The 18,100-nt window shown below is 41.0% G+C and overlaps 1 protein-coding gene across 1 annotated transcript in view; it reads left to right on the top strand.

The window, feature by feature from the left end:
• The window catches only part of MAPKBP1 (mitogen-activated protein kinase binding protein 1), a 535,700-nt gene that overhangs the window by 329,579 nt on the left and 188,021 nt on the right, over nt 1–18,100 (top strand). The window contains exon 18 of the mRNA XM_063439925.1: nt 12,388–12,499. Within this exon, the coding sequence (XP_063295995.1) occupies nt 12,388–12,499 (112 nt within the window). The remainder of the gene's footprint in view (nt 1–12,387; nt 12,500–18,100) is intronic.

Genomic DNA, 18,100 nt, shown 5'->3' with positions numbered 1-18,100 from the left:
AGTGTATGCAGTGTGTGTATAGGGTGCATAGAGTGTGCAGTGTGTGTATAGGGTGCATAGAGTGTGCAGTGTGTATAGTGTGTGTGCAGTGTGTATAGTGTATAGTGTGTGTATAGGGTTATGCAGTGTGTGTATAGTGTGTGTATAGTTAGTGCAGTGTGTGTAGTGTGTGTATAGTGTGTATGCAGTGTGTGTCCCCAAGCCCCTAGTCACACAACCAAATAAAAAAGCCCCTACCTACCCCCCTCACCCTAAAAAATAGTGAGGGGGGAATAAAATTACTACCCTGTAAAGTAAAATTCTATTTACTATTCAACGTCTTCTTTTTTCTAAAATCTTCATTTTTCAGTCCCAAAAAGGGCCAAACAAAAAGCCATCATACCCGTCGAACTTAAAAATAAAATAAAAAATCCAAGCGCAAAAAAAATTAATCCATCTTCACCCATGGAGGGCTCCGTGTCAGTGTTTATCAGGGATCCTTAGGATAGGTGTCAATCCATATCTGCCAAGTGACCCTATGTAGGGGGAACAGTCCCTATTCTGCTCTGTGTCAGTGTCTGGAGGGAGTATCTGCAGTAACACAGGGTGTCTGGAGGGAGTATCTGCAGTAACACAGGGTGTCTGGAGGGAGTATCTGCAGTAACACAGGGTGTCTGGAGGGAGTATCTGCAGTAATACAGAGTGTCTGGGTGGAGTATCTGCAGTAACACAGGGTGTCTGGAGGGAGTATCTGCAGTAACACAGGGTGTCTGGAGGGAGTAACTGCAGTAATACAAAGTGTCTGGGGGGAGTATCTGCTTGTAACATTTATATGCACAAAAAAAAAATGGTTGCAGCTTCCGAATTAATCTAAAATGGATGCTGTCCAGTAGGTGGGAGGGTCTGCTAGGGAGGGTGTGCTGCTGATTGGCTGTAATGTGTCTGCTGACTGTGAGGTACAGGGTCAAAGTTTACTCAATGATGACGAATAGGGGGCGGACCGAACACCGCATGTGTTCGCCCGCGGTGGCGGACGCGAACATGCTATGTTCGGCGGGAACTATTCGCCGGCGAACAGTTCGGTACATCACTAGTTCTTATTGCGGTGGGGAATCCCCATGTATATTTAATCTTATGGGTTCTTAGTATAGCTGTAGCAGGTGCAAAAGTTTTCCTTTGCATTCTAGTAAAGAAAAAGAAATCTGAGAATACAATTATATCTCTAAATTCTTCTCCTTGTGGTTTCTTAGCTCTAGTTGCTTTTAGAATTTCCTCTTTAAATTGAAAAGATTGAAAACAGCAGATTATATCTACTGCTTTGGTATCTGGAATATTTTTTGGTCTGTACAATCTGTGGTATCTTTCTGGGCAATAGTTGAATTTCTCTGTCTCTATCCCCCAGGCTTTCCATAGATTTAACAGGAATTCTGGGATCTTATCCTGAGTTATATTTTCTGAGATATTCCTTAAACGCAAATTATTGCGTCTCGAGCGATCCTCCAAATCGCCCACTTTTGTTTCCATTTCCTTAATTTTTTCCAATAGTTGGATATTTTGATCTTTCATCAGTTTCTCTTGAAATTCCAAACAGTTAATTGTTTCTTCAGCCATGTTTATTTTCTCAGTTAGGAGTTTCATTTGATTAAAGATCTCCTCTGAATTCTGATTAATTTGTTTCATTAACCCCTTAAGGACACATGACATGTGTGACATGTCATGATTCCCTTTTATTCCAGAAGTTTGGTCCTTAAGGGGTTAATGTTTCTGACTGAGTGTTTAGACATTTCTCCAGAAACTCTGTGGTAACTTGATTACTCAGAGAATTTTCAGAGCTATTTAATGTCTGTTCTAGCCTCAATGTCATTAACCCCTTAAGACCGCAGGACGTACCATGCCGTCCTTAATTGGCCGGCTCTAAACGCCGCAGGACGGCATAGTACATCCTGTGCGGTCTTACCCCCCACGTGGCCGGCGGCACATGGCCGCTGCAGATCGCGGTCGGGGGGCATGCCTGCCCCCCCAGACAGCCCCCCTGTGCCTGGGGACCGCGGTCTGCAGCTTCTGATCGCAGTGACAGGCTGTCACTGCGATCGGTATTTACCATGTGTCAGCCGATTTGAAATAGTCTGACACATGGAGCCGGCTGCATACTCCTGCAGCAGATCGCGGTCGGGGGACATGCCTGGCCCCCCAGGCAGCCCCCCTGGGGTCAGTGACCGCGATCTGCACTGTCAGGCTGCAGTCTGATCACACTGACAGGCTGCCATAGCCTGTCAGTGCGATCAGTGTTACTATGTGTCAGCCTATTGGCTGACACATGTAACTGCAGCCATTAGCCCCCTACAGATCGCGGTGGGGGGCATGCCTGTACCTCCCAGGCACTCCCCCTGTGGCCAATTACCGCGATCTGTAGGAGGTGATCACAGTGACAGCCAGTCACTGTGATCACTGTTAGTATGTGTCAGCCAATGATCTCAGATCACTGGCTGACACATTGTCTCTGCCCCTCTCCTCACCTCACTTCGATCTGAGAGAGAGAGGCAGAGAGATCGTTGCTTTTGCAGCTCCTGTGGAAAAAGAAAGTTTTAAAAAATGTTTAAAGTTTTAAAATGTATATTTTAATTAACCCTTTCAGTGCTGATCACAGCATATTACTGTGATCAACCTGATTAGGGTATTTATTTATTATTTTTTTTTGGATCAAAAAAAATATTTCTAATTTTTTTTTGACCCTTTGTGTCAGTCGCAGCAACCCAAATCTCCATTACCCTTTCCCCGCTGCCGTGATCACTATACTGTACAGTATATCTGCTGTACAGTACTGTATCAGTGATCACTGTGATCAGAGTGCTCTCTGATCAGACTGACTTTTTTTTAGGGTTATTTTTATAGATCTGAAAATAACCCTTTCAGTGTACTGATTGCAGCTGCCTATACTGTGATCAGTACATTTATATTATTTTTTGAGGGCGGGTAGTAGGTGTTAGGCAGGTAGATAATTAATTACCCACTTTAGTATATAAATGTATTAATTTGTCCCCCTAGAATGGCACGTCGCTACTCAGCCGAGGAGGCGTATTCCATTCTGGCAGGCAGTGATAGTGACACTCTGCAAGACAGTGACACTATCACTGCCTCTGACATTGAGCCTCTGAGTGAGACCTCAAGTGATGGTGCCCCACCACCACTCACAAGAGGACGCTCAGCAAGCCCAATGCCAGGCGGAGACTGGGTGCCTCCAAATATGATGGCCCCAGAAATACCGCCGTTCACTGTTACACCTGGCATCACTGTAACAGTGGACGACTGCGAGCCAATTCGTTTTTTTGAGCTCTTTATGTCAGACGATATATTTGAGCTCATGGCTCAGCAAACAAATTTTTTGCTATGCAGTATCTCTCTGCACATCCGGGGTCCCATCATGGTCGCAGGAATATGTGGAGACCCACGGATGTCGCAGAGATGAAGCGGTTTTGGGCTTTAACCCTAATGTTGGGTATTGTTAAAAAGCCCAGTATCAGGTCCTACTGGAGCAAGCAACGCATCCTGGCTACACCTCTTTTCCCTGAGGTTATGTTGAGGGATCGCTACCTGCAACTGCTGCGATTCCTTCATTTTAATGATAACTCGCTGTGTCCCCCTAGAAACGACCCACTGTTTGACAGGCTATATAAAATTCGGCCCTTTATTCAACTCCTGTCAGACAGATTTTCTGAAAATTATGTCCCCGATAAAGATATTTCAATTGACGAGTCCCTTATGAAATTTAATGGTCGACTGCTATTTAAGCAATATATTCCATCGAAGCGGTCCCGATATGGCGTTAAATTTTATAAATTATGTGAATCCTGTACTGGTTACACATGGGCGTTTCACATTTACCAGGGGAAGGATAGCCATCTTGACCCACCAGGATGCCCTGATTCTGTGGGTACAAGTGGCAAGATTGTTTGGGATCTAATCCTTCCCTTGTTGAATAAGGGATATAGGCTATGGGTTTACAATTATTATACCAGTATAGAATTATTTAAAAATTTATATTGTTTTGAAACCCTAGCCTGTGGCACAGTGAGGAAGAATCGCAGGGGTTTCCCCCAAGCCCTGGCAAGTGGCAGAAGCAGTAGAGGTTCCTCTTTAGCTCTCCGCCAGGATGAGTTGCTTGCTCTTCGCTTCAGAGATAGGAAAGATGTATACATGCTGTCTACGATGCATGACGAAAGTACAGTGCCAGTGTCTGTGAGAGGTAGCACTGAGCATCTGGAAAAGCCGAAGTGCATTGTAGACTACAGCAAGTTTATGGGGGGAGTAGACTTGGGTGACCAATGCATACAGCCCTATCTGGTGAACCGAAAAACTAGGACCTGGTACAAGAAAATTGCAATCTACGTGAGCCAGATTGCAATTTTCAATGCCTATGTCCTCTATACAAAAGAGGTCATAGGTAGGCCCTGCCCTTTCCTCGAATTCACATTAAGCATTTTGTCCCGTATGTTATTTACCCAGCCCCCCAATCCCACTTTGGAATCAGGAGATCTCCAAAGACTTTGTGGCAAACACTTCCCTTCCCGAATCCCATCCACCCCTGGTAAAAAAGCTCCCCAAAGAAAGTGCCGTGTTTGCTACAAGAAAGGAGTCCGAAAGGACTCCAGTTTTTATTGTCCAACCTGCCCATCTCTACCCGCCCTCTGCATAACAGACTGTTTCAAAGTCTACCATACAGAGCTGAATTTCTGAATCACTCTGTATGGGACTTTGGCAGTTTGTTTGCTTGATTTACCTGGATTTCTGACCTCGGCTTGTCCTGTCTACGCTTTGTTAGCTGCCTGTACCGACCCATTGGCTTGTTTTACCGACTACTCTGAATTCTGGATTCCCCTGACCTTGGCCTGTCCCTGTTTACGCTAGCCATTCTAAAGTGGCTACACCAAACAACTCAAAATACTAAATTTGTAGTACTTGAAATGTGACTTCCCAATAAAAAACTGATCACAGGGTTAATGCTGTGATTAGCACTGAAAGGGTTACAAAAAAGTTTTTTGTTTTTTTTTACTTCTCAAACTTTTCACACAGTGACTCTCTATGTGATATCAAAGATATATCTGCCTCTCTCTGCCTCTCTCTGCCTTCAGATCAAAGTGTATGTGGGGTACTGTTCTATTCATGTGATATAATAAAAACCTGGAAACATGGTACATGTAGGTACTGTTATATTCAAAAGACAGTGTTAAATCAAAATACTAAGTCTCTAGTGCACTAACTAATATCTGTATTATGACATTTCCAGTGAAAATGCTATTTATCTGATTAAAAAGACAAAAATCAAAGTAGAAATCGCTACATGGGCCCAGCATTTCTGTTAAAATGGCTAGATCTAACATCTCAAATTATGCCATTTGTTATACTCTGGGGTGCCTACTTTGGAAAATGGTTTGCCATAACGGTGGGAATGTTATTACCCAGGCTGCCATACTCTCTGAAAAGCTACATAGGCCCAGAAAATAATATTGGCAAACTTACAAGCTGAAAGGGCATCTAATATATTTCGCCCTGTGACTTATCAGTAAAATCTGAAATAATAGTACGTGGGGGTACCGTTATATTCAGAAGACAGTGTTAAATCAAAATACCAAGTCTCTAGTGCACTAACTAATATCTGTATTATGACATTTCCAGTGAAAATGCTATTGATCTGATTAAAAAGACAAAAATCAAAGTAGAAATCGCTACATGGGCCCAGCATTTCTGTTAAAATGGCTAGACCAAACATCTCAAATTATGCCATTTGTTATACTCTGGGTTGCCTTCTTTTGAAAATGGTATGCCATAATAGTGGAAATGTTATTACCCAGGCTGCCATGCTCTCTCAAAGGCGAGAGAGACCCAGAAAATCACTTTGTCAAATTGCCAACTTTGAAAAGGACATCTAATATTTTTGTCCCCATGACTTCCCCCCCAAAACAGAGAATCTAGTACATGGGGGTACTGTTACATTCAGGAGACAATGTTAAATACAAATAGTGAGGCTTTGTTGCAATAACTCATATTAGGAATATGAAATGTCCTGTGAAAAAGCACAAATAAAGCTATAACCGCTATGTGGGCCCTTCATTTCTGATAAAGTGGTTAGACCAAACATCTTGCAATGCACCATTTCTTATACTCTGGGTTGCCTGCTTTTGAAAATGGTATGCCATAATAGTGGAAATGTTATTACCCAGGCTGCCATGCTCTCTCAAAGGCGAGATAGACCCAGAAATTCACTTTGTCAAATTGCCAACTTTGAAAAGGACATCTAATATTTTTGTCCCCGTGACTTCCCCCCCCCAAACAGAAAATCTAGTACATGGGGATACTGTTACATTCAGGAGACAATGTTAAATACAAATAGTGAGGCTTTGTTGCAATAACTCATATCAGGAATATGAAATGTCCTGTGAAAATTGAGTTCATGTGTGTGAAAAAGCACAAATAAAGCTATAACCGCTATGTGGGCCCTTCATTTCTGATAAAGTGGTTAGACCAAACATCTTGCAATGCACCATTTCTTATACTCTGGGTTGCCTACTTTTGAAAATAGTATGCCATAATAGTGGAAATGTTATTACCCAGGCTGCCATGCTCTCTCAAATGCGATATAGGCCCAGAAAATCACTTTGCCAAATTTCAATGTAATAAAGCCTAAATGGATAAGCCGTATATATGACCGTGTAACTTTCCAAAACACCATAAAACCTATATATGGGGGGTACCATGGCGCTCGTGAGACATCACTGAACAGAACTAGGAGTGTTTCAGGGCAGTAAACGATATACTAACAATAATATTATCAGTGAAAGTACAGATTTTATGTGAAAAATGCAAAAAAAAAAAACAAACAAACACTACATTTGGCTAGGGTTTGTGCCCAAGTGTCTACTACAAAAGACTGGGCATACCCCATTTTGAATACCCTGGGATGTCTACTTTTTCAAATGGTATGCCATGATGGGGGTAATTTTCATTTCTTGGCTGCCATACGGTCTCAAAGGCAGCCTGGACACTGCAAACTAATCTGACAAATTTCAAGGTGAAAAAGCATAAATGGATAAGCCGTATATATGACCCTGAAACTTTCCAAAACCCCATAAAACCTATACATGGGGGGTACCATGGTGCTCGTGAGACATCACTGAGCAGAACTAGGAGTGTTTCAGGGCAGTAAACTATATACTAACAATAATATTATCAGTGAAAGTACAGATTTTATGTAAAAAAACCACACAAAAAAACGCTAACTTTGGCTAGGGTTTGTGCCCAAGTGGCTACTACAAAAGACTGGGCATACCCCATTTTGAATACCCTGGGATGTCTACTTCTTCAAATGGTATGCCATGATGGGGGTAATTTTCATTTCTGGGCTGCCATACGGTCTAAAAGGCAACCTAGGTCACTCAAACCAATCTGTCAAATTTCTATGCAGAAAATAAAATAATGGACAAGTCGTATATTTGACCCTGTAACTTTCCAAAACCCCATAAAACCTATACATGGGGGTACTGTTTTACTCGTGAGACATTTCTGAATACAAATATGTATGTTTTATTGCAGGAAAACCGAACAGTATTCTGACATTAACAGTTAAATTGCCATGCTGAAATTGAAAAATAACAAGATTTCATAATTTTTTCAAGCTTTTTAGATTTTATTCATATAAAATGGAGTTCCATATATGAATGTTTGATATTAAATGAAAGCTCGGTTTTCCCTGAACAAAATGATATATAATAAGTGTGGGTGCACTTAGTATGAAAGAGGTAAATTATTGTTGAACAGACATATAGTAAAATTCTGTGGTTTGTTTACATTTTTTTTGGATCACAACTTGTACATTTGGCTGCGGTCTTAAGGGGTTAATGAGTCCTCCTCTGTTTTTTTTTATTTTTATTTTTTTTTATTAACTGGTGAGAAAAAAGCTTCCCTTTCAGGTTTAGAATTTTTCTTATCCTTTTTAGGGTTGATTTCTCCTGTGTTTTAGAAGCCATTTCTTCAAAAACTTGTCTGAGACAACGGTATAGTTATTGTCTGGGAAAAGGATATACCGTATATACTCGAGTATAAGCCGACCCGAATATAAGCCAAGGCCCCTAATTTTACCCCCCAAAACTGGGAAAACTTATTGACTCGAGTATAAGACTAGGGTGGGAAATGCAGCAGCTACTGGTAAATTTCTAAATAAAATTAGATCCTAAAAAAATATATTAATTGAATATTTATTTTACAGTGTGTGTATGAGTGCAGCGTGTGTGTATGAGTGCAGTGTGTGTATGAGTGCAGTGTGTGTATGAGTGCAGTGTGTGTATGAGTGCAGTGTCTGTATGAGTGCAGTGTGTGTGTGTTGCAGAGCCGTGGGGGATCGGCAATTCTATTTTTATTTATTTTAATATTTTTTTTTATTATTATTTCTTATTATTAAATTGAAATCTTATTATTTTTATTGTATTATTATTAAATTGAAGTATTATTATTTTTATTTTATTATTATTATATTTTATTTTTTTCGTCCCCCCTCCCTGCCTGATACATGGCAGGGAGGGGGGCTCTCCTTCCCTTGTGGTCCAGTGGGATTGGTAGTTCAGTGGGGGGCAGAGGGGGGCTGTCCGAGATGTTACTTACCTCTCCTGCAGCTCCTGTCAGCTCTCTCCTCCTCCGTGCCGTCCGTTCAGCTCTTCTGTCAGCTCCCACTGTAAGGGGAGATTTACACTGGGAGCTGACCGAGGTGCTGAACTGACGGTGCGGAGGAGGAGAGAGCTGACAGGAGCTGCAGGAGAGGTAAGTAACATCTCTGCAGCCCCAGTCTGTATTATGGCAATGCAAATTGCCATAATACAGACTATTGACTCGAGTATAAGCCGAGTTGGGGTTTTTCAGCACAAAAAATGTGCTGAAAAACTCGGCTTATACTCGAGTATATACGGTAGTTGTTATCTGGGAAAAGGATGTGGTCATTAAGGTAAAACTGCTCCTTAATTGGGATTAATAGCAGATCTGGCTAGTATGATTTCTCTTTTTTTTGTTTTTTTCCCTTTCTTTTTCCCTCTTTCCTTCCCCTTTTTTCTCCTTTTCCTTTCCCCTATCTTTCCCTTCCCTTCTCTTTCTCTTTTTTCTTTCCTTTTTCTTCCTTCCCTCTTTTTATATAGTCTTTCTTTTTATTATATTATATATTTTTTATTATATTATGACCTCCTCTTTCATAAAACACTTATGCAACTTATCTGCCTGGATGATTTTGTCTCCGGTAGCGAATTCCCACCAGCTTTCACTTTCCGTCCGTCCGTGTGCTGCACCAACGCTCCAGATACCGGATGCCCTCTGAGTGTACAGCCACAGAATAACCTGCTCTGCTCCTCGCTGCTTCACCGCTTCACAGCTTCCCCACTCCGACACTCGTACATTTGCTTCCCGCCACGCTCTTCCACGATTGATCTACGTAACTCCGCCCCCTCGTACGTGCGCACGTGCAGACGCACCTACGTCATCCTCCCCTCCTCCAAACCAGCATTAAATGAATTTATTTTTAATTACTTTCCTTAACCTGCACTAATTGTGCGCACATTATTATTGCAAAAACTGTAAAAAAAAACTAAAAATTTTTCATTTGATTTGCATTTTTCTGTATATTTTTTTATAATAAATAAGCATTTATGTAGATATATGTTACATAAAATTAAAGCCCTTTCTGTCCTTTAAAAAAACGGTATATAATATGCGTCGGTGCAATAAATTAGTAAAATGTAAATTGCAGTTGAACGCAAACAGCAAAAAATGCAAAATATGCCATTGTCATTAAGTGAAAGACAAGCTTCTGAAGCTCTGTCCTTAAGGGGTTAATGTAATTGAAACCTCCAGTGGTCACTCTACAGATAGCTAAGGAGATGCTGTTTGGCCAGGTTGAAGTTTGGCTTCCACCCCCCACCCCCGGCCCATCTCCTTTGCTGAGATCATCAGTATTGACAACCTCAGCCGATCAAATGCTTCTTATGACGTCAGCCAAGGAGGCAGATCATGGGGAAGCCAGCACCAACAGACTCGAATAAAGATAAGATTACTATATTTAGGGGGGCAGGGGGACTAGGTAGTGATTTTAACACTAAAGGGTCAGGAATACATGTTTGTGACCCTATAGTGTTCCTGTAAATATCTCTGTATATGCATTGTTTCATACTGAAACGAAGCACATACAGACTCCAAGCAGCATGGCTACTTTTAATTCTGAGTAACCCTTTAATCATTTTTAGCTGTGTGACCTCTCTCTAATTTACAATTATTAAGACTTTATACTTGCTTTATTTGTCAATGTGAATGTCTACGCTTATGTTGTATGGGTTATTAATGTTCATCCATATAGCAAATAAACCGTTGTATTGTTTAGTGGGTTTTTTTTTTATTGTTTTTTTTTTATTATTTCATTATTTTATATATATTTTCTTGCAATCAGAAATTTCAATTTGTAATTACAGGCAGTGTATTTTCTGTGAGGTTATATTTTGTCAGTTCAGTGCATCTGTGACATTGAGTTTGTATTTTAGACATTTATTTGCAAACTGCTGTTTCCTCAGTGTCTTATCACATTTTCTTCTCTGTAAAGTAAACCTTTATATTCTGCACATCTTTCAACAGAGGTGGACAAATTTCTATTTTAAGGAAGGATGCTTTTACAGGGAGTGCAGAATTATTAGGCAAGTTGTATTTTTGAGGATTAATTTTATTATTGAACAACAACCATGTTCTCAATGAACCCAAAAAACTCATTCATATCAAAGCTGAATATTTTTGGAAGTAGTTTTTAGTTTGTTTTTAGTTTTAGCTATTTTAGGGGGATATCTGTGTGTGCAGGTGACTATTACTGTGCATAATTATTAGGCAACTTAACAAAAAAACAAATATATACCCATTTCAATTATTTATTTTTACCAGTGAAACCAATATAACATCTCAACATTCACAAATATACATTTCTGACATTCAAAAACAAAACAAAAACAAATCAGTGACCAATATAGCCACCTTTCTTTGCAAGGACACTCAAAAGCCTGCCATCCATGGATTCTGTCAGTGTTTTGATCTGTTCACCATCAACATTGCGTGCAGAAGCAACCACAGCCTCCCAGACACTGTTCAGAGAGGTGTACTGTTTTCCCTCCTTGTAAATCTCACATTTGATGATGGACCACAGGTTCTCAATGGGGTTCAGATCAGGTGAACAAGGAGGCCATGTCATTAGATTTTCTTCTTTTATACCCTTTCTTGCCAGCCATGCTGTGGAGTACTTGGACGCGTGTGATGGAGCATTGTCCTGCATGAAAGTCATGTTTTTCTTGAAGGATGCAGACTTCTTCCTGTACCACTGCTTGAAGAAGGTGTCTTCCAGAAACTGGCAGTAGGACTGGGAGTTGAGCTTGACTCCATCCTCAACCCGAAAAGGCCCCACAAGCTCATCTTTGATGATACCAGCCCAAACCAGTACTCCACCTCCACCTTGCTGGCGTCTGAGTCGGACTGGAGCTCTCTGCCCTTTACCAATCCATCCATCTGGCCCATCAAGACTCACTCTCATTTCATCAGTCCATAAAACCTTAGAAAAATCAGTCTTGAGATATTTCTTGGCCCAGTCTTGACGTTTCAGCTTGTGTGTCTTGTTCAGTGGTGGTCGTCTTTCAGCCTTTCTTACCTTGGCCATGTCTCTGAGTATTGCACACCTTGTGCTTTTGGGCACTCCAGTGATGTTGCAGCTCTGAATTATGGCCAAACTGGTGGCAAGTGGCATCTTGGCAGCTGCACGCTTGACTTTTCTCAGTTCATGGGCAGTTATTTTGCGCCTTGGTTTCTCCACACGCTTCTTGCGACCCTGTTGACTATTTTGAATGAAACGCTTGATTTTTCGATGATCACGCTTCAGAAGCTTTGCAATTTTAAGAGTGCTGCATCCCTCTGCAAGATATCTCACTTTTTTGACTTTTCTGAGCCTGTCAAGTCCTTCTTTTGACCCATTTTGCCAAAGGAAAGGAAGTTGCCTAATAATTATGCACACCTGATATAGGGTGTTGATGTCATTAGACCACACCCCTTCTCATTACAGAGATGCACATCACCTAATATGCTTAATTGGTAGTAGGCTTTCGAGCCTATACAGCTTGGAGTAAGACAACATGCATAAAGAGGATGATGTGGTCAAAATACTCATTTGCCTAATAATTCTGCACTCCCTGTAAATATGTCATCTTGGTTCAAAATCAAGGAAAAATTATAATATTGGGAGATTGTATGATTAGAAGGCTTTAATCTGATCTCAGTATTGGATTTACTGTATTATGAATCTTGAGTTAGGAGATCAAGTGGCATGCCTATAATGCAATAATCTCTATTTTTCAGGTTCAAACAGACCCATCTGGTCTTTATATTGCTACAAGCTGCTCATACAAAAACCTGTCAATATTTGACTTCTATTCTGGAGAGTGTGTTGCCACCATGTTTGGACACTCAGGTATGGTAAATGGTGCATCTTCTGTATATTGTTGTAGATATGAGTTTATACACCAATTGGAATGTAACATACACCAACCAAAAATAATAAAATTAAAAAGTGGTTACAAAATTCTGTGGGGTAAAAAAATCTGATTGTTTGTCAATGTACTACCTTCTTTCCAAATAGAGAATAGGAACATCTTTGTGTCCCTGAAGGCAAGTGCATAATCTTTCTTGAAGGTAATCAGAGAGTTACCTATAATCTGTGGTACTATCGAATATATACATTGAGCTTCTCTGACTTTTTTAAAGTTCTATTTGTGTGTGTGTGTGTGTGTGTGTGTATGCATATATTGATGTATATGTGTGTGTATATACAGTGGAACCTTGGAACTCAAACTCTCTCTTACCCGAACAATTTGCTATTTGAAAAAAATATTTGAGATTGCTCGATACCCGAACAAATCATGCCACAAACATATTCAATTATAAAGCTATGTCTCACTTTAGACACATTTTAAATGCCAGAAGAACAGTTACCCATCCCCATCCAACCAATAATATTTCTTCTCCTTTCCAATTGTGCCATCAATTCTCATCATGAAGGTAAAGTGAAGTTATTTTCTTTTCATTTACTGTACATTGTATTTATATATTTTTTTCTATTTGATTTTATCAATGTAAGGCATTATTAAACTGTAAATTGTGTGTTAAAATGCTGTTATTTTGGTGTTCTTGAACGGATTAATAAAGTTTACATTAATTCTTAAGGGAAATGTTGATTCGGTCCTCAAGCAAATCAGAGGTTCCACTGTGTGTGTGTGTGTGTGTGTGTAGAGATATTCCATATATATATATCTATATATACATTATAAAAACATACCAGTGGTTGAAAAACCAGTACTGAATTACAGCATTGAGGCATGTGACGAAACCGACCTCGCCACGTGTCTTTGGAGGGGGCTGATTGCCCGCCTCTTGCCTTTGGACTATGGACCAGACTTTATGGGAATGTGATACCCCAGATAGCTATACCATGGAGCCTATTCATATAATGAAAGACTATGGGAAAGACTTTAGCTCCATGGCAATTGTACTGTGTGAATAGGATCTGCGCGCTATTCAGTAGTTTTGTGCGCTCAGATCCCAGCTATCTGGGGATATGTGAAATGTCTGTGTGTTAGGTGTAAAAGGTGAATTTATGTATTTTAAAGTGTTTTGCTGTCTTTGTATCCCCATGTGCTCAATGGAGTCTGTCTCTGTGCTGGGAGGTTATTGGATTACTTCTCCAGCACAGAGAAGGAAGCTGGAAAGCTAGGGGTTTTAAAAGATACTTTTCTAACTTTTGAACCCCTAGTCTGATCCATTTTTTAATATGTTGTTCCCCTGAATGGATTGATTGAGGATATGTATTTTCATGTGAATGTGATGTATGGTTTTAAAGTTATGAAAGTTGTGTAAAAGTATATTTTGTACTGTATGCATAATGGGATTATGTGTCACACTAAGGGGAGGGGATGTGTGGGATGTAACATCTATGTTATTGGTTCTTTTATGCCTCCCCCTGGGTGTGGCCTGTTTGTGTGAGTTGGAAATAAAAGCCAGGCTGGATGAGCCAGTCCGGAGTTCCTGCTTAACCCTGAAGCTGAAGTGTTGTCTCTTTCTTGGGGGAAGGGGACTGTATGCCGATTGCCAGGAGTGTAAGCTGTTCGTATTGCTTTTCCTGTTCGGCTGCTTCCAGGGTTCGTGTGTCTGCTGTTCGAGAGTTGGTGAATCCGTGCAGTTTGGGAGTTCGGGAAATTGGTGCTTATAGTAGCTGCTGGTCTATGGAAAAGGGGATTATCGCCTAAACTGCGTTTTATTCCCTTTTATGCTGAAACGGTCCGCAACAAGGCACTAATCCTAGCAGCATAGGATCAACAGAAGCAGAGATCTACCACACCAGACGTGACCCAAAATGCAAAGAAGCCTCCAAGACAATCCAGTACATAGTTGGCAGGTGAAATATATTAGTAGGGACAGCATACACGGGTAGAAACAGCCAAGTTGCTGGGATTGTGTACTGAAACATCTGCACAAATATGTTGCTGCTGGGCCTGCCAGTCCAGATGAGAAATACCACAAAGGTTTGTTGACAATGACAGGGCTAAGATCCTGTGGGACTTCCATATCCAGATAGAAAGTAGAGTACTAGACAACTAACCTGACATTGTGGTAGTAGACAAGGAAAAGAAGACTGAGTAGTGGTGGATTGGCAATAATCAGTGACCATAACATCAAGAAAAAGGAATATGAGTAGGTATAATAGGAGTACTTTGGGTGCCAGGTGGGACATCTGAGTTCTTTGTCCAGAAGAGTGCAGTTCTAGTAGCAGCTAAAACACTGAGTACGATCCTCAAGCGCTCAGACCTCTGTGAAAGGAACCAAAAATGAGGTATACACAAAAAATACCACACAGAGGGGTGAAAAAGTCTAGTTATATTTATTTGTTGTGCATAGTCTGCATATCTCAAGGTGAACTTTGAAAAGTCCCCATTGGAGACACAAACTGGGCACAAAAAGCATGTTTCCACATCTATCCCAGATATCCTAGCTTGACATGCAAATAGACAGTGTAGCTGAGCTCCCTGTACCCCGGCTGGGTACCTTCCTAGCTGGAACCAGGTAAAATCTCAGTGCTTCCGCCCTAGTTGCTGTGGCTTGACTTGGGTCCTTCTGGAGCCTCTCCGTCCTGGAACAGGATAGGGGACTAGCTCTATTCCCTCCCAGAGACTGGACGACACACATTCCTGGGAGCTCTAGTCCATACAAGGACTTTTCCTGCTAAATTCTCCACAAGCTCAAACAAGGTGCAGAGCAGTGATTATCCCTTTCCCCTCCTAGTAACTATACGATACATAGTTCTGGGAGTACAACTAATGTATTCCACACAAACTCAGCCTTTTAAGCTCAGACCCTAGCATGATGTCTCCATTGTATTCAACACAAGCCCCTCCCAGAAATCTCTGGGCATGGGAGATAATTGAATTAAAGACCAGTAAGCCAATTATCTCCCAGGAACAGAGAGTTAATTAAAATATAAAAGTACCCCCAAAACATAATAAAAACATACTATAACCCCACAAATAATGCATCCCCAGATAGCCCTGGTCTGAGCACCCAAGTTCTCCAAATAGCGCTCAGATTCATGGAGTGTAGGGGAAACGCCACCATATTAAAGTTTTGACCGGCCGCACATGTGATCCTATGCCCAAAATAGTTCCAGGGTGTTTGGTGCTTTTGCCGGTCAACTTTCGGAAGCTCCTGCGGCCACAATACGGGGTGCTCCGCCTGGCTCTCAGGAAGCGTTTGTTCCCCTTTGTCTCTGGCACCTTCCCTCCAAAAAGCTCTCTCCTGGCGGGTTTCAAAGTGGTTCAAAACCCCACGACGAAACTGTAACGGATCACCTGGCACCCCGACTGGGTACCTCCATTGAAAGATGCTCCTAGCGCTTCCTGAGGGCGCCAAGCACTCCAGCCGACACCATAACCGCCATAGACTCCTCCAGAGAGCAAGGCAGGAACAAGCTCTTACAAGAGCTTAGTAGTGATTTAGCATGGGAGTATGACCAGCATAGCAATCCCTTGTAGCAGATTCCCCCAATAAGAGAGAGGACTCAGATTGAGGGTGAAGTAGAACTGAAGCTTTTAATCCAACACTCTGCTTTTGTGCCCATTTTACAAACATAGTACTGCCCACAGGGTTTTGAAGAACAACCAAGCAATACATTACAACACAGCTAAACACTCCCATTCATACCAGCAGAAATCCTCCCCTCTGCCTGTGATACAATTATCTCAACAAATAGACTAACTTAATTATCACAGGCAGAAAATATACAGTTTTTACACAATATTAATAACTTTCAAAATATACATGCCATTCACATAAAACGTAAATTTGCAGAATCAGCATACTCCATATACAAACATACTCAAAAATCATACAATTCCCTCCAGTGGTTTAAAAGTTAGGTGTGGTAACTTACTTATCTCCAGTACAGGGCATATCTCCATTTACAACAACAGTTAAATACCAAAAAAAAATACATAGTTCCCATTATATTGAACAGAACCCTCACATTCAACCTATCCCCAGATAGCATGGATCTGAGCGCTCACTATATCCGAATAGTGCTCAGATCCCACAAACACAGTCAAATCGCCATGGGGTTAAACCATAGCGAGGGCTGATGAGAGACAGAGAAGGGGCAAAACAGCAAGTTCCAATTGGTCTGGCAGTGTCCCTGGGACAGCGCCCTGCTGGAGAACAATAGACCGGAAACGGGGGGAGGGGCACACCTTCCCATGTATTCAAAGGGGCAGAAAAAGTGTTTCAAAATGCAACAAGCCCAAATAAGTTTCTTAAAGGGCAATACATCTCAGGGTCCATAGTCACATGGCAGGAGGCTTTTCCATAACATTTGCGGCTAATTACCGCTGAGGTGACCGGGGACCCACGAAGTTCTCATGCCGAAATTAGTTTCATAGCTGTCGCGGCTAAGTACTGCTGAGGTTCATGCGAACGGCCACCAGGGAGCTAGCGTTCGGTTCTATTTGAATGAAGGGAAAGTGCCAAACTAGGGGCACTCGGGGAAAGCTGCTAATGGTGGCTGGGCAGGGTAACTCCCGAATGGGGTCTGGACCATAGTCTTTGTGCAGGAGGCCAGCTTCCACACTCCTCCAGGAGTTTTTGGCAAACGTCCAAGGAAAAGAGCATTTGTCACAGACAGTATTTTAGACTTCAAAATAAAATACAAATGCTTGCACCCAACTGGCTAATGGTACTAGTATTGCGGTAACCCACCATAACAATACCTCTGAAATAATATAAACAAACAATTATACCGCACTCAAAACATGTAAACTTACAGAAATCAGATAAACAGAGTAATCACACTTAGAAGGGTACAGAATATTGGGAAATACCACCAAATGGTTATACTTGGCTCCAAAGAACTTTATTGTAACTTGATTAAGTTTTTGCTTGATATTCTGCATATTAAGTTGCATGTAATGTAAGTTACTTTAGGAGATTAAAGAAATTCTAGATTGTGGTCCTTATACATATGTGTATTATTGTATTTTTAGCTTACACTTTTTCACATTGGTGGTAATACACACAAATATTTGGATTAATATTTATCACCCTATGTTTAGGCATAACAACACAAACATTTTTTATATATATTTGTGCAATAAATAGGTATTACACTGTGTCCATATTTCTTTTTCTTTTTTAAAGCAGTAAACAAATTATTTAACCATATATTTCTAAACTTTGTGAGTGCGGTATTGGTTTCAGACTGTATTTCTGCAGATACTCTTAGCTATAATTGGTTAATGTCGTCCAAGTCCACATCCTTTACGTATGGCAGTATGTATAAGTCTTGTTATTCTCATGATTATTCTGCAAATAACAGAGTCATCTATCTGAGAGAGAGACAGTAGCTAAAAAATGTTTTCCCGTTTTTGCTTTTAACCCCTTAAGGACCAAACTTCTGGAATAAAAGGGAATCATGACATGTCACACATGTCATGTGTCCTTAAGGGGTTAAAATGAAAAAGAACATTGTAACCAA

The sequence above is a fragment of the Pelobates fuscus genome, chromosome 13 (genome assembly GCF_036172605.1).
Source record: "Pelobates fuscus isolate aPelFus1 chromosome 13, aPelFus1.pri, whole genome shotgun sequence".
NCBI lineage: Eukaryota > Metazoa > Chordata > Amphibia > Anura > Pelobatidae > Pelobates > Pelobates fuscus.
Note: the sequence above shows the minus strand (reverse complement) of the source record. Positions and strands in the feature narration are given on the sequence as shown.